The sequence below is a fragment of the Bradysia coprophila genome, unplaced genomic scaffold (assembly GCF_014529535.1).
Source record: "Bradysia coprophila strain Holo2 unplaced genomic scaffold, BU_Bcop_v1 contig_151, whole genome shotgun sequence".
Lineage (NCBI taxonomy): Eukaryota > Metazoa > Arthropoda > Insecta > Diptera > Sciaridae > Bradysia > Bradysia coprophila.
The window spans coordinates 632,722-657,289 of NW_023503423.1; the positions used below are offsets into that span (position 1 = coordinate 632,722).

General features: G+C 37.0%; 3 protein-coding genes and 1 long non-coding RNA gene across 6 annotated transcripts in view; 3 read left to right on the forward strand and 1 right to left on the reverse strand.

Moving 5' to 3' along the window:
* Positions 1 to 13,669, forward strand: part of LOC119074286 (proclotting enzyme) — a 31,963-nt gene extending 18,294 nt beyond the window's left edge. Inside the window, exons 2-9 of the mRNA XM_037180306.1 lie at positions 10,917 to 10,991; positions 11,056 to 11,295; positions 11,755 to 12,093; positions 12,163 to 12,701; positions 12,765 to 12,811; positions 12,877 to 13,118; positions 13,179 to 13,360; positions 13,426 to 13,669. Of these exons, the coding sequence (XP_037036201.1) occupies positions 10,917 to 10,991; positions 11,056 to 11,295; positions 11,755 to 12,093; positions 12,163 to 12,701; positions 12,765 to 12,811; positions 12,877 to 13,118; positions 13,179 to 13,360; positions 13,426 to 13,584 (1,823 nt within the window). The 3' untranslated portion in view covers positions 13,585 to 13,669. The remainder of the gene's footprint in view (positions 1 to 10,916; positions 10,992 to 11,055; positions 11,296 to 11,754; positions 12,094 to 12,162; positions 12,702 to 12,764; positions 12,812 to 12,876; positions 13,119 to 13,178; positions 13,361 to 13,425) is intronic.
* LOC119074285 (serine/threonine-protein phosphatase 6 regulatory subunit 3) lies at positions 1 to 15,767 on the reverse strand. 2 transcript variants are annotated; one of them, XM_037180305.1, is made up of 14 exons: positions 15,528 to 15,767; positions 10,202 to 10,332; positions 10,054 to 10,133; positions 8,260 to 8,533; positions 8,025 to 8,195; positions 7,636 to 7,955; positions 7,432 to 7,561; positions 5,004 to 5,122; positions 4,775 to 4,943; positions 4,638 to 4,705; positions 4,367 to 4,565; positions 4,172 to 4,297; positions 3,546 to 4,093; positions 1 to 502 (listed from the first exon to the last, which is right to left on the reverse strand). In XM_037180305.1, exons 2-14 carry the CDS (start codon positions 10,259 to 10,261, stop codon positions 379 to 381), a joined length of 2,388 nt encoding a protein of 795 aa, XP_037036200.1. In that variant the 5' UTR covers positions 10,262 to 10,332; positions 15,528 to 15,767; the 3' UTR covers positions 1 to 378. The 2 variants fall into 2 exon arrangements, with proteins under 2 accessions (XP_037036200.1, XP_037036199.1); XM_037180304.1 differs by having other exon boundaries at positions 5,004 to 5,146; positions 15,528 to 15,755.
* LOC119074293 overlaps positions 13,796 to 24,568 on the forward strand; it is a 17,214-nt gene continuing 6,441 nt past the window's right edge. The window contains exons 1-2 of the long non-coding RNA XR_005087175.1: positions 13,796 to 13,970; positions 17,830 to 17,836. This is a non-coding gene — a long non-coding RNA (uncharacterized LOC119074293). The remainder of the gene's footprint in view (positions 13,971 to 17,829; positions 17,837 to 24,568) is intronic.
* Positions 17,228 to 24,568, forward strand: part of LOC119074287 (E3 ubiquitin-protein ligase RNF13) — a 10,531-nt gene continuing 3,190 nt past the window's right edge. The window contains exons 1-3 of one of the 2 annotated variants that reach the window (XM_037180308.1): positions 17,228 to 17,408; positions 23,204 to 23,500; positions 24,169 to 24,338. In XM_037180308.1, the coding sequence (XP_037036203.1) occupies positions 23,408 to 23,500; positions 24,169 to 24,338 (263 nt within the window). In that variant the 5' untranslated portion in view covers positions 17,228 to 17,408; positions 23,204 to 23,407. The remainder of the gene's footprint in view (positions 17,409 to 23,203; positions 23,501 to 24,168; positions 24,339 to 24,568) is intronic. The other variant, XM_037180307.1, reaches the window with a different exon arrangement.

The following is a 24,568-nucleotide window of genomic DNA, read 5'->3' on the forward strand; positions in this document are numbered from 1 at the left end:
TTTTTATTCTTTTTTATTACAAACCTGAGCAGTTTCATGAGATCATTTTACTGTGTACCGTGTCTCACTTTAAAAAAAATTTCTAATTTCTTTGCCACTACACTGAAAAAATTGGTCTTTCAAGTTTGAAATTGTTCTTATACCAAAAAAAATGGTGTGTTTCGGATTGTTTATTCGATTAATTCTTTGTTTTGTTGTGAATTTTCATGAAAATGAGTTTATAATATTGCTCTATGGATTTTGTTTAACCGGATAGTTGTATGACTACAAATTGTTTTTATAGTTTTCGTATTAAGTTTCTCTTACAAAAATATTCAGAGACTTATTGTGCAAGTTAACTTAAAAAATAATAAACGAAATCAAAATTGAAAATGCTACCTAAGCAGTTTTATGATCTTGTGGCGAAGTTGAATCATTCAAATCATTCAATGACAAACTTGATAATGTCGTTGTTATGTCTCCATCAAATGTATAGCGCGGGTCATTCGGTTGATTACATGAACTGAAACGAAGCGATAGAAAGTGTTAGTGAGTTGAAGATGCATTCGCAATTGTCTTTTACGTAACAAGGCATAAAAAGTTGGAAAGATAAATTTTCGTGTGTACTCATGAAAACGACAGAGATACGACACTTCTACATGGTCAATATCGTTCGAGAAATGATGGTATCGTTCGAAAAACGATATTATCTTTCGAAGATTTTCACACAGGACGATCGTAAAATGTAAAATTTTAAAATATTGTCTTTACGATATTATCGTTTTCTGGACGACATTATCGTTTTTCTAGACTCTAAATGAGTCCTAAAAACGATATTATTCCTGAATTTTTTTTTTAGAACGATAATACAGTCAGTCAGAGCCTAATATTTGGGAATCGTTTTTGAGAATTTTTGGGAATTTAGGGAATTTTCGGGAATTTTGGTAATTATTTCCCAAAAATTCCCTAAAATTCCCAAAAAAATTCTTTTCTTTGCATTTTTATAATTAGATGCTCGTAAAAGATCAGGAAAAGTTCAAAAACCTTTAAAAACTATCAACCTAAGAGTAATTATACCTAGAGAGGAAATTTCGAACAAAATTACGTAAAATACGTGGTCCCAACATGAAATACGAAATGTTTATTGGTATGTGTGTTTGCCCTCTTAATTAAGAGGGCAAATTGAACTATCAAAAGCGAAATAGCCGTCAGTGTATACATGTATTGGTGTAAAATTGTACGAAATGTGTATCTTATACAAACTGATGTTGGGACCACATTTCGTCGTACACATTTGCTCTCTAGTTATAATTACTCTAAGCTATGAACAAGCAAAAAAAAATGTTTTTTTTTTAGAATTTTAGTGAACTTTTGAGAATTGGTTCCCAAATATTATGCTCTGAAGGATATAATTCTTGTCGATGTACTCGCACCAGCCAGGGCGTATACTCTACTTGTAGGTCTCTCCAAAGCCGACATTAGTACAACACTACAATAATTTAAGAGCAATCTACACTCCGACTCCCTATGAAATACATTATTGATGATAACTTTTTATTCGAATTATTTTTGAAAAAAGTGGCCTCATCGTTTGGTGCCAGAACAAATAAGGTTTCGATAGCCACTGGAATTGTCCAGATTGATGTAGTGTACTGAGAAAAAACTCAAAACTCCTAAAATTTGTGTTTTTAGTGATATTTTTTGGACTTTTGAGTTTTCTCGGCGTAGACTGCATCAATTTTGACAATAAACCGCGAGCGTTAGTCCATATTATTTTTATTTCAATGAACACATCAAAAACACACTGAAAATGTATATTGATATTGGAAAAGTGGAATTTGAAATTCTTAATTTCAGTTTAAAAAGCCGCTCCAATTTTCAAAAAATCTCGCGCTTGAAAAAAAAAACAATTTCGTGACTTAACAAATTGGGATGTTTTATTTGTTGACAGTTTGTTTTAATTGTGATCACCGAGATAACCAAAAAACCAACACTAACAAACAAAATATTCCTATCAGCTGACAGATACCTTTCGATTCTTTAGAGTTTCCGTACGTGAGTTCATCATGGCAGTGATTTTTTTAATAAAAATTATATAAAAAAATATAAAAAGTTTTTATAACAAAACTAAACTTTTATTAAAAAAGGCTCGCGGTTTATTCTGGTGGATATCGAAACTTTATATGTTGTGGCACCAAACGATGAAACCACTTTTTTCAAAAAAATATTCTATTAAGAAGTTATCATCGAAAATGTTTTTCATAGAAGGTCGGAGTGTAGACTGCTCTTAAAATAATTATTTTTGAGTTATAGCCGCAAAAAGGTTTTCGGTACCCTCTGAACCTTTGAACACTTTAACCGAAAATTTAAAAAAATGTTAGAAAAAAATGAAAGATACGATTCTCTAGGATTGAAGACGAATCTATCACTCCTAAAAAACGGAGACCACTTGTTCCCCTATCACCATCACCTCCAGTTTTAGCGATATGCCGCTTAAGCTCAATTTACTGAATATATTATATTCAATATGTTCTGAAATATTTGTTGTTTTTTTTGGGAATTTTTGGGAATTTAGGGAATTTTCGGGAATTTTTGGGAATTTTTGGGAATTTAAGGAATTTTTGAGAATTTTAGGGAATTTTTGGGAATTTTGGGAATTTAGAGAAATAATTCCCAAATATTAGGCTCTGCAGTCAGTTGCAGTAAAATCTCTGATTTTGATTCATCTGATGCACACATACAATCAAAACTGTGTTACGGTTGAACTTGGTTACGCACTTGGTAAAACCGAACAGTTTTGATTGTATGTGTGCATCAGCTGAAAATTAATGCTGAAATTTCACTGACTGTAACTGTATCGTCCAAAAAAAACGATTTTATTGTCCGGACAATATTTGAAAAGTTTACCAGATGGTGAAATGAAATTTTGACACAAATTGTATGGGCTGTCAAAGAATGTGTTAGCACGCATTCTTGGATACAAATCCTAAATTACTTCCTCCACCTGTCGGTGTTTCCGAAGAACTTAGTTATTGGCATTTCCGGGGATTTTGTGAAACTTTTTTGTCCATACAATTGTTGCATTTCGGTTTCCTTAGTAAAACACGGGAAGGGACTCGGAACAACAATTTGTGATTTGTACACAAAAAATGATTGTGTGCAAATCACAGAACTTAGAGCCTATTTCACTTTTATAGTGCTTTAGGGAGTACGCATACTTGCCAGAGAGATGCTAATATCACGACTGGGTCGTTTCGACGGATAGAGGGAATATGTCGAATGATTTTGAAATTAGTTGAGCGAAAATGTATTGAATTCTCTCTCAAAAACCCAACTGTCATCCGACATATTCCCTCCATCTGTCGAAACGACCCAGTCGTCATATTAGCAACTCTCTGATACTTGCTGGGTCTCGTCTTTATTGTTGCAGAAGGTGAGTCAAAATTTTGTTTTGTGATTTATTCGTAACAGAACAATCGTTAGCTAGAGTAGCTTCGGGATTGTATTTTTGTGCTTCAACTCAATTTGGCCGTTTATTCTAATCCAAACAATAAAAACGAACTCACATTTCCTCTCTGGTCGTATTTTGCGAAACGTCCGTTGTCGCATCTGTATTTGGTACTTGCTGATCGTTGCTATTGTTGACGAAATCGGTCAGAACCGATCCATCATTATTAGTTACTGGCACTGTTGAGTTAATTATTGCTTGGGATTCCGTATTCGATGATTGGGAGTCAAAAACAGCGTCATCAATCGACGCATTTGAAAATGATTCATTTTTCGTTAGGCAATTTTGCTCTCCTTGATTTTCCAGATGCGTCCATAAATTAGCATTATTATCGCTAGCGCCGAACGTACACAGCGGTCCAAAGTCATCCGATTTCGAATTAAAATCGTTCAGCGGGAACTTATTCACATCGTCCGCATCATCATTTTCGGTCAATGGATTCGCGAAATGGGATTCAAAGTCGGCAAAGAAGTCGTCGAAATTTGAATTCACATTCGATGTCGATTTTTGGCCACTGTCTGATAACCAGTCCCATACGTCGTCGCTCATTTTTTGATCATCTTGATAATCACCGGAATTCAAGGAACTCTCTCCGCTCCACGAATCCTGCGAGAAAAAAAAAACGAAAAACAAAACGGTCCCATGAATGGCCATTCAGCTAAATCAGATGTGTTCACCAGTTACCGGAAATAGAATCTGCATTTCGTCTCTGATTTTGTTGTCGTTGACCGGTTCATCAAAATTTGTGTAGTCGGTGTAGTGGTCGTCTTTCAAATTTTGGTACGGATCAGTGTACGGATCAATGTCAGCCTAAACGACAAACAGATTATTTTTACAATAAAAGTCATCCGTTTTTGCCTGCACCCCTCTTCCACCTACCAAATATCGCCGTTGCGACGTCAACTGAACATCCATTTCGTTCAAAACCATTTCAAAATTTGATCTCGTTTCCGCATCCATACTCGAATTCAATAAGGCATCAAGTTCGGTTGAATTTTTCGAAATTTCAACAATATTGTTCAACATGTCGATAAGATGTCCCATATAGCCGAGTCTGCGACCTTTTTTCTCGGGTGAACTGTCAAATGAATGAATGATTTGGGTTTGTTAAAGTGTGTTCCAGTGCGGTAAAATTATTGACGATACTCACGCCACTTCATTTTTGTTATGCATCCAACAATCAATTAGCTTCGTCACTAATTTACAGTTATCTACAACCTGTGAATCGAAATGAAAAATCATTTTTCCCGCCACTCCTACGTCGGATTTATTTTGTCGAACACTTACATGTGATTGTAAGGCAGAAACTGGCAAATCTCTAGTAATCGTTTCGTACGGACTGAGTATCGGAAAGACGGCGCAAACACAATTCAGCACTTGAGTGTGCAATAGATTATTCCAACAGTATTGCTTAAACAGCTTGAGCAACGTATTGAAAAACTCAGAATGACATATTCTGGAATGGAATTAATACTTTGAAATCCGACGCTGAATGCGCTAGTACTACTATACATACGCTTGTGTAAAAATTGGATTATCTTCTTTTAGCAAAGCAGCAAACATTACACAAATTTGCAGTCTTGTGTTACCGAAAGGCGGTGATAGCAGTTCAACGGTGTTTCGAATATCACTTTTCTGGAAAAATTGCAAGTAAACGAACTGAGTTACGTAATAATGTTCTCTTTGACAAGATTCTTGTGAAATATCGTCAAAAATTTTGAACTTCGCAAAAATATCGTTGAAATGAGAAGAATCACCAAGAAAAGTCTGCAAATTTTTCTCACTTTAGCAATATTTTTTGGCGATTCTTCTCATTTTAGTGCCTTTTTTTGGCGATTGCCAAAAATTTTTAATTTCTGCTGGCGATTTTTTAACGAAACAGTAGAACCATCGATGCAGCGGCCGACCGACGAATTAAGGAGAATGAAAAATTCTTGACATGGCGTCCAACGTGTGTGGAAGGTTCGTTGCATTGGTGGTCCCGTAGCAGCAGCAAGAGCTAGTCAAGGCGTAACATTGGTCGTGGTGTTACACGCTGGTTGGTTGAGTCAATCGAATCAGATTGGTGGTCGTCGTAACGCCCAGCAACGAAGGTCAATTGGCAGGCGTCATTGACAACGAGACGGCAGTCGTAAGACGTAAGTCCAACAGTAACAAGACGGCAGTCGTAAGACGTAAGTCCAACAGTAACAAGACGGCAGATCGGCATTCGTAAGACGTAAGTCCAACAGTAACAAGGCGGCAGTCGCAAGACGTAAGTCCAACAGTAACAAGCGTAACATTGGTCGTAACGTTACAAGGCTGGTTGGTCGAGTCAATTTGGTTGGCAGATCAAATGGATGGTCGTCGTAACGTCCAGCAAAAAGAAGTTATTGGCAGTAGCAACGAGAAGAAGAAGGCTGGTTGGTCGAATCAATTTGGTGGAAGAATCGGATTGATGGTCATCGTAACGCCCAGCAGAAGAAGTCGTTAGCAGCAGCAGCAAGTAGAAGATGGTCAGTAGAAGAGGAACGCTAGTTGGTCGAGTCATTCGGTGGTCAAAATCGAATTGATGATCGTCGTAACGTCCAGCAAACTAGAGAGTTATTGTCAGGTGTCATTGGCACCAAGGGAGAAAGAAATCAGACGCTGGTTGGTCGAATCAATGCAGTAGTTGATGGTTGTCGTAATATCCAGCGAAGAAGGTCATTGGCACTAATCATTGGCAACACGAAGAAAGCAGTTAGACGCTGGTTGGTCGAGTCAATTTGGAGATTGATGGTCGTCGTAACGCCCAGCAAAGAAGGTCATTGGCAGAAGATATTGACAGAACGAAGAATGGATGTAGAACAAGGAAGAAGTTGCAGTCTGGTTGGTTGAATCGATGATCATCGTAACAATCCAGAAACATCAGCAAAGAGTTGGAATTCACAGTATGGTTTCCTCAGCATTTCGGAGAGTAGACGAGCCAGCAAAAGAATTGGTGGGAGAGGAAAATTGACATATTTTCGTTTGGAGTTTCCTCGTGACCTGCGGAAACTGGTGGTAGTGACGAAAATATTATGAAGAGTTCGGCGAGTGATTTCACTCTAAGAAACAAATCGAGCAACCCTTGAAACAGGGTATAAATACAGTGAATCTGTATGAAAACAGGTCAGAATAAACACAACCACTGAACGGGCAACATGCCCTAAATAACGAGTTTTTCTCAAGTAGATGTACTGGCACATGGGTGTTGGGGAGAATGTATCATCACAGAGTGTTGATCCTTTTTACAAGCTGTAACATTACAGACTGTTGGTACCGTTTACAAACAGTGACATTACAAAGTGTTGCTCTCTACAACAAACGGTAACATTACACAATGTAAATACCTTTTACAAACTGTCACATTACAGACAGTCGCTTCCTTTTACAAACTATAACATTACAGACTGTTGATTCCGTTTAAAAACGGTAACATTGCAGATCTCTTCTACAAACTGTGACATTACAGAGTGTTGCTCTTTTTCACACACTATGACATTACAGAGTGATGATCCCTTTTACATACTATGGCATTACAGAGTGATGATCCCTTTTACAAACCGTGACATTACAGACTGTTGATTTCGTTTACGAACCGTGACATTACAGATTGTCGCTCCCTTTTACAAACTGTGACATTACAGAGTGTTGCTCCTTCTAACACACTTTTACATTACAGAGTGATGATTCCTTTTACGAATCGTTTCAGATTGTCGCTACCTTTTACAAACTGTGACATTACAGACTGTTGCTCCCTATTAAAAGCTAAACTTTAATGTCAAATTCAAAAAAACAGTCAATAAAACTTTAGATTTTCGGCGATTTTTATCATTTTCCAAAACGCTAAAATGACAAGCATCGTCAAGAAAGTTTGTCGATTTTTTTTGCGATATTTCACAGGTATTTTGACAAGCCAATGTTCAAAAAAAAAAACTTACTTGAGGAGGGTTGATCAGTAAGTCATGAAACTCTTCGATTCTTGAGGCAATGATTGGGAACAACGAAGCGAGGTATACATCGTGGTACTCTTTCTCTACCTTCAAAACAGTTTCATCCGGTTGAATAGTTCTGAAACGGTAAACAAACAAACAAAAAAATGGTTTCGGATCTGCTCTTTGACACACAAAGTGTGCGCATCTCACTTCGGTGAATTCTCCAATTCCAACAGCTTCATAACAATTCGTATTCCAGCTACGACACAGCTCTCCCTTTGTGCATTTGATAATATGATATCTAACAGCGACCGTGTGGTCACTTCATCTTCTAATACTTGTAACAAAGTCAGACTAATGTCCTCGACAGGACGAATTTTTCCGTGCTCTTCGATTTCATTACGACGAAACGAACGTGAGTTTGATATGATTTCGCATAAAAATTCGGAAATATTGTTGTGTTTCTCGGGATCGTCATCGGTGCCCAATAGACTGATCATGCGAGGTATAAGGTTTTGCTCCTTCAACCACTGAAAAATTCGAAGAACACAAATGAAACATGCAAACGAGCATCCGGCATATTGCCCATTTCTAATTACCCCGAATAGATTATTCTTCAGGTCGGCACCTTCCACATTTGTTATAATATGGAACAGCAAATCCATTATAGCGGGTGTACCAAAGTGATTAAAAATGGTTTGTAAAAAACCGTCGCGAGTTTTGATAAATTCTAATACTTGCAAACACACGCATTGATATGAGAACCAATCCTGTAAAATTTTGCAAAATGAAGTTAACAATAAAACAATCGGAAACGCTTCCCGTTGCCCTCACCTGTTCCGCTTTCTTTGATATCAACATGCCGAACGTTTTACTAAAAAATGATGCCAACAGTGGATTTAACGGTGGCTTTTGTTCCAAAAAGGCATACAATTTTTGCAATAAATATTGATGTTCAATTAATAGTGTAGATAAAGCTGATTTATTTGTTGTTAAAATTTCACAGGCAATATTTGAATACTTGAAACGTATTGCGTCCGCAACATCGGTCGGAGGCTCTTTTATTATAAAATCTACCAGTTGCTCAATAATTTCCACTCGATGAAAACTGTAAACGGTAAACATCCATTAATTTTTGTTCGAAGAGGTGCGGGAAAACAGGAATAGCATGTGATTCAAAGATGTTGAAACACTAAATTGGTGACAGGCACAAATACAATATCTATCTACAACAATTATTGCTTCAAGCAACGCACTGAAACGGGACAGTGTCTCAAAAAAATGGCTCTGTAAAAAATGTTCATACTCTATTTGACAGCTGTCACTCGAAGCACTTTTCCTTGAAGTGTGAAAAAATTTTACGAAAAAAATATTCACTTTTTCGCCGACTCCGGACATTTTCTGGTTTGTCTCGTCAATATCGTCAAAGCATGATTTTCCTTGTTAATTATTTCACTTTGTTTTCACATCTCTTAACAAAAATGCTCAAAATCGATGTCCAATGCATCACAAATGTATTGACGAGACTAATCAAAAAGTCTTAATTACTTAAAAATCGGATCCGTGGAACAGTTGCATCCAGAGTCCTCCAAAACAGAGGATATGCATTTGTTGCGTAAACATTTCTCACACTTGAAGCACTTGTTGTAAATAGACATCGAGGTGTTGTGTTTGTGTCACCAATCCAGTGTTTCAACACCTTTGAACGGCACACTTTTCCTGTTTTCCCGCACCTCCCAATCATACGGCAACGATTGAAAGGTCTTGTGTAGGCAGCACAGATTTTGTGCAAAACTGATGGATAAGTCTCGGTGTCCCGAGTACCAAAAAGCCTTCTTTGGTCCTAATGAAGTCTATGTTTGCGTTGCACAAAAAAATTTAAAAAAGTAATGTGAAGTAGCAACGCACACCAAGAACAGGCAAAGGGACAAATTTTATTAACTGCCATTTGGCCTCTTACTTTGTATGGAACGTCTGTAATGCAGTGGCTTATACAAATTGACGTCTATGTTTACGTTGCATAAGCTTCACAAAAAAAAAATTGAAAACGTAATGGGAAGTAGCAACGCACTCCAACAACAGGCAAAGGAACAAATTTTACTAACTGTCATTTGGCCTATTGTTTTGTATGGAACGTCCGTAATTCAGTGGCTTATATTAACAAAAAGAAACTGAATTTATGCAAGAATTTCGGACTACTGCATCGTGGATGCATCTTACTTAAGTTCTGTTCTTTTCCTTTTCTTGTTGGAATTAGACATTCGATGGTGCAGCACTTACTTAGAGTGCTGTGAGTTCATAGAATCTGTTCCAATCATTTTTTTTTATTTTGTGTTTGAAGCAGATGCAATGGATCCCATGGAAGTGTTTTTTTTTTTGCTCGTTGTCCCGATATACGTAATGCCTTTATCATTCCAAAAAACCTGTGTTGCCTAATCGTCAGAATGATGCTATACGGCTTGCTAACATGAACTTTTTCTTTCGAGCGTTAAGCGTCTCTAAAGCGCCGTATGTTTGAAATTATGACCAAACGAGGTTGTGACACATAGACTCGCGGTCCGGTCAATAACTAGTGCATTTCACTTTCACCAATTACCATTCGTCTGACGTCACTTAACGAATACTCACTATTGAACCAGCCTTTTATTTTGCCATTTATATTCTTGTAAAATCTCATCATCATCTAGAAGCTCCTCAATTTTCACATCCTGAAATGAACACATTGATTTAAGTTTTTGTTTTCTTTTTTTGTTTTCGTAAACCGTTTGCTTCACACCTCTTTCGAGAGCAGATTGTCAATGTGTGGTGAGGGAGTGTACTCTGTGTTCCAAAACATGTTTCCAATGTTCTCGTTCCAGTTTTTGTTTTCAACAAATCCAGCGAGACGTTTATATCACTAGCACAGCACTGAAAGTAAACATAATTCTCGTGTTACAGCAATGCTTTGCTTATTTGAAATGTGCATTTACTGCCTGTCCCATGCGAAAGTTGACCATTACATAGCAAGTTGCCATCTGTGCAAATGGTCGAAATCAACTTTTGTATGGAGCAGGTAGTAAAACAGGATACAATGGGGGTTGCTACGTGCTTCATTGCTTCGGAAACAACTTTGTGATACTCGCAAAACCTCTCGTGTATTTTCAGCAATCGTTTTTCGACAACTAGTTATGTACCTCGCCGTCGGCTCGGATGTATCGAAATGTTACCTCATGCAATGAATCACTTTCGCAGCATCCAGGTTACACTATTACATTGCTTAATCACATAAAATGCAGAACGTACGTGCTTCCAAATTTTTATATTGACGATAGGTAATACTCACACCCACTCGTCAAAAAACAAATTTGCAAGCACGTGCGTAATGTACTCTTACTGATTTAGTATTATCCGGCTCAGTAGTAGTACGGGATCGAACCCGTTTATTTTATTTTACTCTAAATCTTGTTAATTTCAATCAAATTTAACGAAATGTTCATTATCTTTTCTTTCAGTAATACTATGGACGTCGACAGTACAACAGTCACTGGCCCAACATTATCAGCCGACATATATACCATTTGACAGAAGTAAGTCTCACACAAAAATCCCGAAATCATTTGCTCGTCGACATTAATCTCTATCGTTAAAAAGGTAATATTTTTCAGTCACACCACGAACAATTACCAGATTTGAAGCAACGAAATTTACGGAGCAGCCTACATGACCACATTTTATCGCAAGACTTTACTCCACATAACAATCAAGAAAGCGATATTTTGATCGACACATATGAACCGGAAGAAGATGGAAAAAGACGTTTACGCCGACACGACGTCGAATCGAGTAGACTTTTGTCGTCGTCAGCGTTCTCCAAAATTTCAGAAACGTTGGGTGAGTGTCATTCACGGGGTATAACACTTTGCGTCAACAGATGTGACATAAATCGTTTGTTGTCGCAAATTTGGATTTCTCGAAAAATTAAAAAAAAAAAAACGTCTGAACGACATGTGGTACTCTGGTTTACTACCTGTCCCATGCAAAAGTTGATTTCAGCATAAGAAAATAAAAAAATTAACCGAAAATTGTCTACATGTAATAGATCATTTTCGAGGGGGCAAATCGCTGTCTAATAGTCAACTTTCTCATGGGACAGATAGTAAAATATGTTCTCAGCCATTCGAACAGTAGTCTGTAATAGCGTCTTGTACTTGTGATGTGTTCGATTAGATCATAACAGACGGCGTTACTTCCCGGCGAGGCGAAAGCAACGCCATCTGTTATGATCTCTCTGGATATGTTATTACGATTGTCAAACCGTTACGAATTCTTTCCCGTTTTACCTTTGCACAGGTGCGTTGAATACAGTCGGACGATTTCTAGTCAATATGACGCGTGGCCAGGAGCCAACGATACAACATAATAATCCATCTGAAAGTGTTCCAGATGCCATTTTAACATTAAGCAAAACTGTGCTAGGTCAAAATGTCACCAAGACCATTGAGCCCTTAATAAAAGGCACGATCGTAATGGAAGACAATCGCTTTGAAGACGATGACAATAAGAAAACTCGGAAGAAAATTGTAAAGAAAGATGTTGAAAAAGTCCAGCAGAGTAAACCGAAAAAAGACAGTGATGTGGCGAGCATAGAAACGACAACGTCACTGCTGAGTGTAACGTCAGTTAAGCCGGGTAGGAAGATTCAAGCATAACATACGTGTAACTTAGACAATGTCTAACGCATTCAATTTACTATTTCAGCTCAACCTGAAGATGTTGAGGGAAAGGAGGGCGAAAACCGATGTACAACACCGCAAGGCCGACCTGGTCGGTGTGAAGACCTTAGCGTCTGTCCCGAATTATTATTAAATTTAGGAGATCTTCGTGATTCACTTTGTTTCAAACGATTATTCATACCGGGTGTGTGTTGTCCGACACAAGAAAGTACTATTTTAACAACACAACGACCAACTGTGCTGACGATACGGCCACCAGTTCAAACAACCCAACAGAGTCTTATTTTAACGCCTTATCCCACGACACAGCGTCCCACACAGAGACCATTAATACCAATACAATCGGTGCCACGGCCACCACCTAACGCACCCACAAATGCAATCGATGAAGTGCTGGGGAACTATTTACAAGCTGACGATTGTGGACAACAGGAACACAATTCCGGTCGCATTGTTGGTGGAATCGAATCAGCATCGGGTGAATGGCCCTGGGTAGCAGCTATTTTCCTGCATGGCGCTAAGCGCACAGAATTCTGGTGCGGAGGATCATTAATTGGTTCCAAGGTATCGACGGATTTACAGTTATTTCTTTCGACTATTTCTGAATCAATTTTGAAACATTTGTAGTATGTCCTGACAGCAGCCCATTGCACACGAGATTCGAAACAGAAGCCGTAAGTTCAAAACAAATGGAATTATCAACAAATTTTCCGGTCCAGGACGAATGTTCATTTTATAGATTTGCTGCACGACAATTTACTGTTCGCTTAGGTGACATTGACCTTTCAACGGATAAAGAACCGTCGGCCCCAGTGACATTTAAAGTGACGGAAGTGCGAACACATCCCAGATTCTCTAGGGTCGGATTTTACAACGATATCGCCGTATTGGTACTGGATCGAGCAGTTCGGAAATCTAAATACGTGATTCCGGTTTGTCTGCCAAAAATTGGTCACATACCACCACCCGAAAGACTTGCCGGTAAATAAAGTGGCTTACAGTACCTTTAAATCGAATGAACATATTTTCGCATGTAATTAGGACGTCGAGCTACCGTTGTTGGTTGGGGAACAACATATTACGGCGGAAAAGAGTCGACCATTCAGCGACAAGCCGATTTGCCGATTTGGCGAAACGAAGACTGCAATCGCGCCTACTTCCAACCGATTACCGAAAACTTTCTGTGTGCCGGCTATTCCGAGGGGGGCGTTGACGCTTGTCAAGTAAGCTTAGACAAAGATTTATCAATGAATTAACGGTAAGAGTGACTTTTGTCTTTCGAAAAAAGGGTGACTCTGGCGGACCGCTCATGATGCGCATCAATCAAAGATGGACGCAATTGGGAATCGTATCGTTTGGCAATAAGTGCGGTGAGCCCGGTTATCCTGGTGTGTATACACGACTCTCCGAATATACCGACTGGATTCAGGAAAATACAATCAATTAGGAATGCGATGATCCAGTTCTACCAAAAATTTGTAATTTATTTATTTATATGCGGTAATAAAGTACGAAATGTATGTTTTACGGAAAAAAAATTGGTTGATGTCAAGTAAACAAAGCAAAAATTGAAAAAATTCAATTTTGTCTCTCACACGGAGTACTTTTTCGGAAGGTGGAAATCAAGCCTAACTCAGAAATTTTCTGGACGTTTCGTCGAAAGCCTTACTTTTCATGTTTAAAGCACTACTTTCAACGCCCTCAGCATGTAAAATCCATTACCATAGCTGGGTATAAAAACGAAGTCTCCTTTTCGTGTGCTTATTGACCTCGGCTACGCCTCGTAGAAACAGAATTCACACGAAAGCTCTACTTTTCATCTTTTTATTCCTAGTTACATGCCTTTGGTATTCCCTAGGGTCGTAAGTGGCTTCATTACAAAACTGAATTACACGAAAACTTGCCACGAAAACTGGACTTTTCAACTTTTTATCCCTTGTCATGTAATAGTAATTTATGCAATAGTTGCGAAAAGTGTTAGTTTTCGCAGCGCAGAAATAACTATCGCTTCGGTGACGAAAAAGAGGTAAATTTGGATGTTTTTTTCTAGAAGTTTTCGTACCTGTCTTGGACGATTGATTTTAGGCATTTTCGCGAAACTGTAGGTTTACTACGTTCATGAACGAGCGCTGATGGAAAATCATATGAAGGCACTGGAGCTTGGATCTCGGGAAATTTTTCAGACTCTTACTAACGAAATCGGTTTATCCATCAGCGAATAGTAGATTGTGACATACACTGAAAACGTATTTGGTTACCAGTACCAATTTCTCGGTTGATCTGCAATCAACATTCAAAAACGGTACATTGAACTCATTTATTTGGTACGTTGTACCAATCGTTGGTAATGATTTACATGGTAGTAGAGTACCGATTAGCAATCAAAAGAGTTTTGGTAGGTGTTATTTTCAGTGTAAACGTATTTTTATCTGTGATCCAAGCGCATTGATAAGAAAAATGGAAAACCCTGCTCTAATATCGTCGTGTCTGCCTCGTTTCAACAAAATTCACTTGACTTTCCCCTTGTAATGAAAATTCTACGAACGGCGTCAATTAAATACAGAAAAAGGCTTTAAACGGATTCGATATTATTGCACTTAAGCTCATTCATCCCCACTAATAGAAAAGATCAATTAGTTTTGATCGTGATTAGATTGAGAGTAAATGAAACGAAAAGCTTAATTTTTGCAAGAGATTCCGTCTTATCGTCTGATCTTGACCACATTCGAGTTCAAACAACAACAAAAACTGGATGAGAATCAACAATCTAATTTAGAGTCTAATTCTCAATTTATCAAAATAAAAAGAGAATCAAAACAGATTGGCCAAAAAAAAATGCTCTGAAAGTTATCAAAACTCATTTTTGGAATATTTTAGGTTATCCAGTGCTGTTATTTCGTACGTCTCGACCACATTCAACTTCTGCGTATAGAAGTTGTTCTGCTTTTTACACTTAAAATGTATGCGCTTCGTCTTAAACGGCACAGACCTCTTAATGGTTAACCACTGCTCCTTTGTTTGTAATCTGTTTGATTGAATTACATGCACAGAAGACTTTTTTTTGTACATAAAAGTAACATTTTTGTCAGAGATAATAATAAAAAGAGCTGAAGTTGATGGGAAAATGTGTTCTTTATCTGCAAACTATTCATTGATTTATGTATTCGAATTCATTCATCATCCAAGTAACAAGTTATAAGTTAAGCACTTACACCTAAAATAAAGATGGAACAAACACAATAAATTCACTCGTCACAATCCGAAAATTAGATTTTTCATAAATAAATATACACAATTTACGTATGTCATCCATCCCTTTTTTCTGCCTCAAAATTGTGTTCCAATGAACCATTCACTATAAATATATTGTAAAGAGCAGAAAAAAATCACCTGAAGACGGCAATGTCTTTTTATCACACTATTTTTTATGCAATCACTATCTCGATAATATCATTTAGCAAATGGTACCCGCTTTTAATACAGTAGAAATGCCAAATTAAAATGATTTTACAAACAAAAACTTAAAATACATCACCCGAAAAAATATATATTTTTTATCACGATTTTCAATGTACCACAATTTTTCTTGTTTGAGTTCATTTTATCATTGTAAAAAAATTCATTCGCAAATGCATTGAACGAAAATTATTTTCATTCATTTCTGCAATGGATGATAGCCGTCGTTGTACAATCGAAGCCAATTCCAAGGTTCCGAACGAACATGTTAAGACGGTTTTAAGACACACAATGTTCTGAAAAAAAAAACAGGTTAAGACACTTCTGAGTTGATCATGAAAGCGGTGAAACTCAAATTTTGACAAATAAATCTGTAATGAGTCTGTTCAATAAAAAGCATCTAATTTGTCAAAATTTGTGTGTCACCGCCTTCGTGATCAACTCAGAAGTCTCAACCTGTTCTTTCAGAACCTTGCAAGACACAAACCTCTAGGCTTAAGATAGTTTATAGATTTGTTCCAATTAACTCTAAACTGGAACTTTGACAAACGAACGACAACGATTTCATCCACAGAGAAGAAAACATAGCCTAAATGTCAACAAATTTCTTTGTAAATTTTTCGTTAAAATTTTCGTCAACCTGAAAGTTGAGGTTAAGTTTCCTTTTGTGTGTGAAATTTCACATTTTGAAATGACCTTGGTTTGTACAATTTCAACCAGATTAGTCACATTTACCGAATGTAACAAAAACAAAAGGATTTTCTTGAAATAGACTTCTCACACAATCTATAATGAGTGCGCTTGACAAATTTCACAACCGTCTTTCTTCAGTGGCCTAATCTGTTCTTTCCGAACCTTGATACAATCTACTTGCGCCATTGAGCGCTACGTTTATTGCAATTGCACAGGTACGCAAGGATCTCTGCGTTCAGGTGAATTTAGTTTTGTCAAGATGCACACATATTGAATTCATTTGGGTCAAAATGGTGAGGTGAATACGATGATGGCAAAATTGACAGTGACAATGTTAAAAGTGCGCAAAAAGAAACTGTAAACACAAAATTTGACTGGCCGAACGAACACGATTTCATCCACAGAGCTCGGTTTTCATACAAATATTGATGAGGTTTTGTCTCTATGGATGAAATTTGACAGTAATTTAACAATTCTTATGGCCTTGAAACAGACCTATTGGAAATCTATTAAATTTAATGTTTTTAACACAAAATTAGACGTCAGCTCAAAAATTACAAGTTTTTCACAGATTTGAGGTTAGGGTTTTCTATGAATGACGGTGTAGCTGTCAGTCGAGCTTACAGTTACTCGGACTTGATCTACTATAGGTCTCTTCCAAGGCCGTTCAAAATGTCAAACGTCATCCACAGAGCCAACACAACCTCACTTTGAAGTTTTAAGTTGCGGTTATGTTTGCTTCTGTGGATGACGGTCGGTTGTTTTCGGCCTGTCAAAGTTCGTTTTTACCGTACGATGGAAGAAACCTATACATAATGTCGCCACTTTCACTAAATCATGTCATTTTCATCGTGACATTTCATTCAAAGCAAAAAATAAATGGCTCAAAAACGACAGCTCGGTTGTCATAATATTTTGAAAAACATTCATTCCATTCATTCTCTTCATTCTGTCATCTGCGAAAAAAAAGAAATGTAAATGGCGATGTTTCTTTCTTTGTGATTTGATTGTTTTAAGTGATTACAAATTAGAATTTGTGCGAAAACAGTGACATTATTTTATCCGTTGATTATCGAAGTAAACGTTTATGCCAATTTGTGAAATTAAATGACTTCAACTCAGGTAACTGCAACTATGACGTTTTTTTTTTTAATTTCATTTCTACACTCCCCGAAATAATTAGGGACCCGATGATTCGGAAATTAAATTAAGAAATCCCTTGGGCCCGAAATGATCGCCAAACAAAAATTAGTCCTTGAATTATGACCACAACATCGAATCAGTTTATGCTCGTCGTTAACATTGTACACATACCTAGAATGAAGCATAATCAGTGTCATACATCGTAGTCATTTATTGTTTATGTTTTGATAAACTTTATCTAAATAGACAATTCTATGGTGTAAGTAAATTTGAGGATCGATGGATGTCATGAAAATCAAAAGCCCGTATACAGTTCAAATTTAACATTAAAGAATTATTACAAATTATTGAAACATTATCAGTTAATAAATCCAAGGCTATTCCGTGATGTTCACTCGAGAATATTTGTCATTCTCGTTACTGTTGTTCATCAAAGAACATTATTCGAACGCAAAAGTGCAATTGATTTTCAGATATCAACATAACAGAATACGGTTTTATCGCTCGTGTCCACTAACTTTTTTAATACGACATTAGTTTCTGCTCACAAAAATGAAGTCTGTAAATATGTTATTATCGCCCATTGCTGTCACTTGTCCAGTGGACATTGTTGTCGTTCAACGATTATTATTATCTCACTCATGTCGTTGTAGTGCATATGCTTATGACATGGTTACACTTCTACAACTCTAAGTGTCAAAAAATTCTTTAAAAAAAACAAGGATGTCAACACAGACGGATTTTTTTTCTTCAACGCCCTTGATCGCTTACTTACCCCTAACGTCATCAAGCAGGTTCAAACTTTCGGAAAATCATATCTATGCTAATCAATGCTAAGTCCCGTCAAATACCTATAATATTCGGTTTGGGGGATGGAAAATAGAATAACGTGACAAAATGGAACGTTGGAATGAAATCATTCGTTAACGTTCCATTAAAGTATAGTTTCCACTTAAAAAGAGCACTCCGTTTAGCCTCCGTCTACATGACAGTTGTAAAATAGAACAAAAGAACTATCACGCAAACGGAGTGGAAATTGAGTTTATTTAAATTTTTTACTCAGTTCCTTTGTTCTATTTTACAACTGTCATGTAAACGGAGGCTAAACGGAGTGCTCTTTTTAAGTGGAAACTATACTTAAAATGACAACGACTAATTTTGTCTTCCGACTGTGTGTTAATAAATACTGATCCTTTAATATTCCGATAAAGTTGTTGAGATTCAGACGATTTTTCTATTAATAAATCCGCTTATTATCATCCCTTATACAAGGGAATAGAATCCAACTCTCGCCCGACATCTGTAAATCTGGTAAATAATGAAAATGGATTTTATTGCTATCTGTCACACCGAGTCATGCGATGTTTTTCATTGATTACAAGCATTAACAGAACGATACAGATATTCTCACGACGTATATAATGTAGGGTTGCCATTTTTGAAAATTCGAAAAGAGGACATTTTGTACGAAAAAAGATGACAAAAAGAGGACGCCTTTTAATTCGAAAAAGAGGACGAAAAGAGGACAAATAAAGAGTCTTAGCTCTTTTATTATTCTATGTGGACCAATAGATATTCAAATAATTAGTGAGAAAAGTTAAAATTAAAATTTCATTTGGTTTGAGGCGAATCCGAGGTTTCAGTACCATTTGTAAACATGACCTTTTTTTTCTTTTTTTATAAAAACCTTCATATTCTTCCTTATTTTCCAGAAAAGTGATTCTTTTACTTTTTTTGCTAACTTTACTTGGAGTTCTTGAACTGTAAGCTACAAACATGCACTTATCTCAGAAGAAATTCATAAGTTTTTTTCGATACTCCATTTTTGTTTAGAAGTAAAAATCTAAAAAATAAGAAACGTGTTTCTTAATAATTTACAAATCTAGGCCTGTTCTAGGCACATTTTCTGAAATCTGACTGTTTCTGACCAATGTAGGAAAATTTTCTAAAACCTTTCCGTTTCTCACGAATTTCCTATATTCTGCCTATTTCACACCAATTTAGTTGCATTTTTAAATTGCTGCTAGAATATGATTCGATTTCAACTTAATTTCGTTTTTTTAATACTCCTGGTTTACTCCTTATTTTATGCATATAAAAACATTAAAATTCCCAATCATAATGCTAAAGCTTCCTTAATTCCTAAATATGGAGTCGAATTTTTGACTGCGAGGACTAGTCAACTATATCATTCGAATGCTGTAGAAACTATGTAGTTTTAGAAATAGCTGCGCAGCGAAATTTTTTCCGTAAAATTTGACCACCAAACTTAACAGATTTTCGCTAAAATTTAACAATATTTTATAAAAAAGAGGACAAAAGAGGACGTTGTGTGAAAAAAGTGATGTTCTTAGAATTTTTACAAAAAAGAAGAATTAGACGAAAAAAGAGGACATGTCCTCTAAAAAGAGGACGAATGGCAACCCTAATATAATGTCCATTGACTCATCCATTTGATAAACGAATACTAACTTATCACAATATATTCTGCGTACCGACGTAAACACACATGTGAAACAATGCAGACCCAAAATGGTTTCACTAAGAAAAGGTTTGCGATAATGGTTCGTAAAAATTTCAATTGTACCATGAATAAATTGAGTTGGCTGTACTCATAGTGCCCTACAACGCTTAAGACTTAGGTTTTTATTTGTTGTATTTTGTTGTCAATTGAGGTTTTGTTTGATCACCAAGGGGAAAAAATTCGAAATTACATTTCGAGGACCGCAAGTCATCCGAGAAAATGAAATTTCATACTTTTTTCCGAGGTTAATACACATTTTTCATATGTAGGTGGTGTGATATACATTATTTTATATTCTCAACGAGAAAATTTCATTTTGTTGACGGTTTGTCGAATGACATTTCTAGTCAGAAAAGTGAAGCACTTTTTTCTCCCCCGTAGGGAGAAAATAGAACTATTCTCACTTGAACTGTCACTTTGTATATGTTTTCAAAAATTGTATGGTGAATCCATATTTCGTCGATAAAAACGGTAAATCACACCTTGCGCATGTGAAAATGGTTTCAAAATACAAAACGGGTTTGTAAGGTTTTTATGAGTTTTAGGACCGTTTGTTTTCCCTATTGGCGAAAATGGTGAATTACATCACTAGGGAAAACAATAGAGCTAGTTTGTAAGGTTCCGAATAGGTCGACCGCTGTCAAAAATTGAGGTGATCTGAAAATTCATGTCAGGTAATTTTTTTCAAGATTACCTGACCTGACACCTGACCTAAATCTGAATTTCTGAAACATGTCAGGTCAGGTTTCAGATATACCTAAAAACTTGCACCGGTCGACCTGATTTACCTGACCTGACTAACACTTTCAGTTTCAGGTCAATGCAGGTCAGGTCAAAATTTTTAGAATCAGGTTCAGGTCAAAACTCGTTTCAGGTAATTTCAGGTCACTTTCAGGTAAACCTGACCTGTTCTGAGCCTTACTAGTTTGTGAGTTCACAGCATTTAAAAGTAGATAACTAAACAAGTGAAATAATTTGATATCTCGTATCCAGATGAGTAAAAAAATCAGTTGGCTTCCCATGTGTAGTATGCTATGATTTTACTTTACGAGCGAGGTAAAAGGTTTTCCCGAGGGAATAATGTGAAATCCATTACAAAATTCGGAACCAAAAAGAAAAGTCATGTTTTTGTGTGATTGTTGATCCGAAGCGAAGCCGAACTCACACGAAAACTGGTCTTTTCAACTTATTATCGCTTGTCATGTAAATAACTATATTTATATAACAACCGCATCTACTGTAGCCGATTGCACAAACATAAAAGAACGAAATGTTTACGAAAATAATCAATTTTATTTAAAAAAAAAAATTGCTTAGCCATCGGTCGTGCTCTTTGTGTTCTTATTATCACTATAATGTGTACACTGTACAGAGATACCTCGCGGTTCGCAGATGTATTTAAATTATGAATACATAAATGATAAATTGAATACAAGTCGCTAAAGCTAACGATTTTGAAACAAGTAGCGTAGTTGTGTAGTCCAACAGTTCGATTATGAGAAATTGACAGCAACGGGTTTTTTTTTGTGCGGCCTAAATCGGCCTTCACTTGTTGATCCAAGGGAACGAAAAGTTTTAAAAAATCTTTTACCGTAGTCCCTAGTGCAGTTGAGTGATATCGCCAAATCTTCAGGTGATTGGGAAACAAGCGGTCTCCGATTTTAATGAGTGATAGCTCGTTGGATTCGTCTTTCTAGGAAACACGTGTCTTTCACTTTTTCTTAAAAAAAAAATTGTTTTCTGTGAAAAGCGCTCAAAAGTGAAGACATGTCAGAGGGTACGAAAAACAGTTTTTCGGCAATAACTCAAGAAAAAAATTATTTTAAATTGTTGTAATGTTGTACGAATGTCGGCCTTGGAAAGACCTACAGGTAGAGTATACGCACCGCTTAGTGCTAGTTGATCCACGAGAGTTATGACTAGAAATATAGTGAATGTTCGGAGAGTCCGCCTTCTCTGCAGCTTCGATGTTCCGCGGAACTGAGTATGGGGTGTTGTAGCTGGCCTCACCCACTATCGTTCCACATATAAATGAACCCAGTACTTTTGTGCTGCAAGCTTACAGAAGTCTTAGAAAAAAAGTGGGTGCCAAAATGCAAATTTTTTCCTTCTTTCTGAGGGTCCAACTGCCAGAAACAGCGTCTGGAACGGTTCTACGTGAGTAATTTTGTATCGTCTACTATTCCTTTACCGTATACGCTTCACTTTGACTCGAATATAGGTCGTTACAACATATCCAGTGTTAGTAATTCGTGTGAAAAATCATTAAATTTTTCTCGGAGGATTTTAGTCAAATCAAGTGACCTCAGGAGTCCGGAACAGTAATTAGTTTTTCAATTGGACCAATATTTGCTACGCGACAGGAGTTTGGAAAAACGATACGATCAAGTGGGAGCAAACGGTGTTCCGGAGTCCTGAGGTCATTTTCTATACGCTAACACTTTATTTGACTAAAATCCCCCGAGAAAAATATAAAATTTTTTCTCTCGATTTACTAACATCTGTTTCAACGACATATATTCGCGACATAGCGAAGCGTTTTTCTATTGATAAGGTGAAAGACAATAAAAAATGATTGTTGTAGTACCGTTCCAGCAGTTGGGCCCTCAGAAAGAAGGAAAAAATCTACATTTTGGCACCAACTTTTTTTCTAAGACTTCTGTAAGCTTGCAGCCCAAAAGTACTGGGTGCAACGATAGTGGGTGAGGCCAGCTACAACACCCCATACTCAGTTCCGTGGAACATCAAAGCTGCAGAGAAGGCGGACTCTCCGAACATTCACTATATTTTTAGTCATAACTCTCGTGGATGTACTCGCACCAAGCAGTGCATATGCTCTACCTGTAGGTCTTTCCAATGCCGACATTCGTACAATGTTACAATAATTTAAAATAATTTTTTTCTTGGGTTATTGCCGAAAAACTGTTTTCGGTACCCTCTGACATGTCTTCACTTTTGAGCGCTTTTCACAGAAAACAATTTTTTTTTAAGAAAAAGTGAAAGACACGTGTTTTCTAGAATTGAAAGACGAATCCAACGAGCTATCACTCATTAAAATCGGAGACCGCTTGTTTCCAAAGTTAAAAAAAAATCGCCTGAAGTTTTGGCGATATCACTCTTAAATGTAAAATTTACATATCAACGAATGGAAACGTTTGTTGGCATGCTGTCGATCGTTTGCGCGAAACCAAAACTTTCCCACTTGTCTCTGTCAACCTGGCCTAAACCATTTTCCCATTTACAATTGCAGACTATTTTCCATGTTTGCATCAACAACAATTGATGCCATGTCATTTCGAGAATTGGAGAAACGTACACGCTTACCGCAGCTATCGGCCCATAGAAGAACATTTTAAAATTAAGTCATCCCAGCGCATAGACTTAAACACACACCATTTGAGTGTATTGGCACGGATTCGTTCAAAGCCAATTGCCTTACTAAATCATTGTAATTATGGAACTACTTTACGTGGCAACTTATGTAGCGATACTATGCATCGGAAGTGTTAGCAGTGACATACTTGTTTATACAGAATTATCCAATCAGGTAATTTTCTCTTATGTTTCTTCTTTTTTTTCATACAGTTAGAGGCGGTGAAATTTCAAGATGAGTTTACTTCAGCTGTCTGTCTGTTGATCCACACAAACAATCAAAACTGTCTTTATTCGGTTTACCACTTCCACACGCGTGCGTGTAGCGTAGCAGCCTCAACCGTATCAACAGTTTTGATTGTATGTGTGGATCAGCTGAAAAACAGGTGAAGCAAATTCAAGCTGAAATTTCACCGCCTCTGACTGTGTAAGCAACTTTTACAACACTGAAAAAAATGAAATACTTTTGAGTCTGGGATCATTATATCATTCTGTGTCATACAGCCTCGATGTTAGTTATGTCAAAACGAGTCATTTAATTAAATTTATGCCAGTCTTTTCCATTTGTCAAAGTGACGTTTTAAACGTCAAACGAAAAGGATATTCGAAGTGGTCAGAAATTAGTTTTTTTTTTCCTCAATTCTATTTGAGACACAATTTTTTGATCACTTCGAATATTTGTTTTCGTTTAACGTTTAGTCACTTTGATAGATGGAAAAGACCGACTTTTGATCCAAACTGCAACAGTATTCTCAATAAACTTTCTGTTAAAAATCTGTTCGACTCAGTGTTGTATGCTAACAATGAATTAAATACAAAATTGTAATTCAAATGCATGTACAGTTGATAGAAGAATTTCGTGACCTGCCCGCAAAGTTTGGCCGACAGCTGCCATCGAACGGTTTGAAAGTACATGGAATTGCCGGGAATCCAGCTAATGGCTGTTCCATTCTTGAACCGCCTCCGAAATCACCGGACATGGAAGACTTCAAATGGGCAGTTTTGATTGCGAGGTAAGTTTATTCACTGATTGAAAATGCCACCAAAAGTCGTAGACAATAAAGATTCAAAGCAAGGCCCTGGTTCAAAGTTGCTTAGATGTTACGCTATTTTCCTTACCAACATTTCGTGGAACAATTTTTGGACCCGGAAACTCCATAAACTTTGCGGTAACCTCAAACCGCCAATTCGAAACCGATTTCCAAACTTCAAGTGGAGGTCATACACTGGTTGGTGCCAGTAC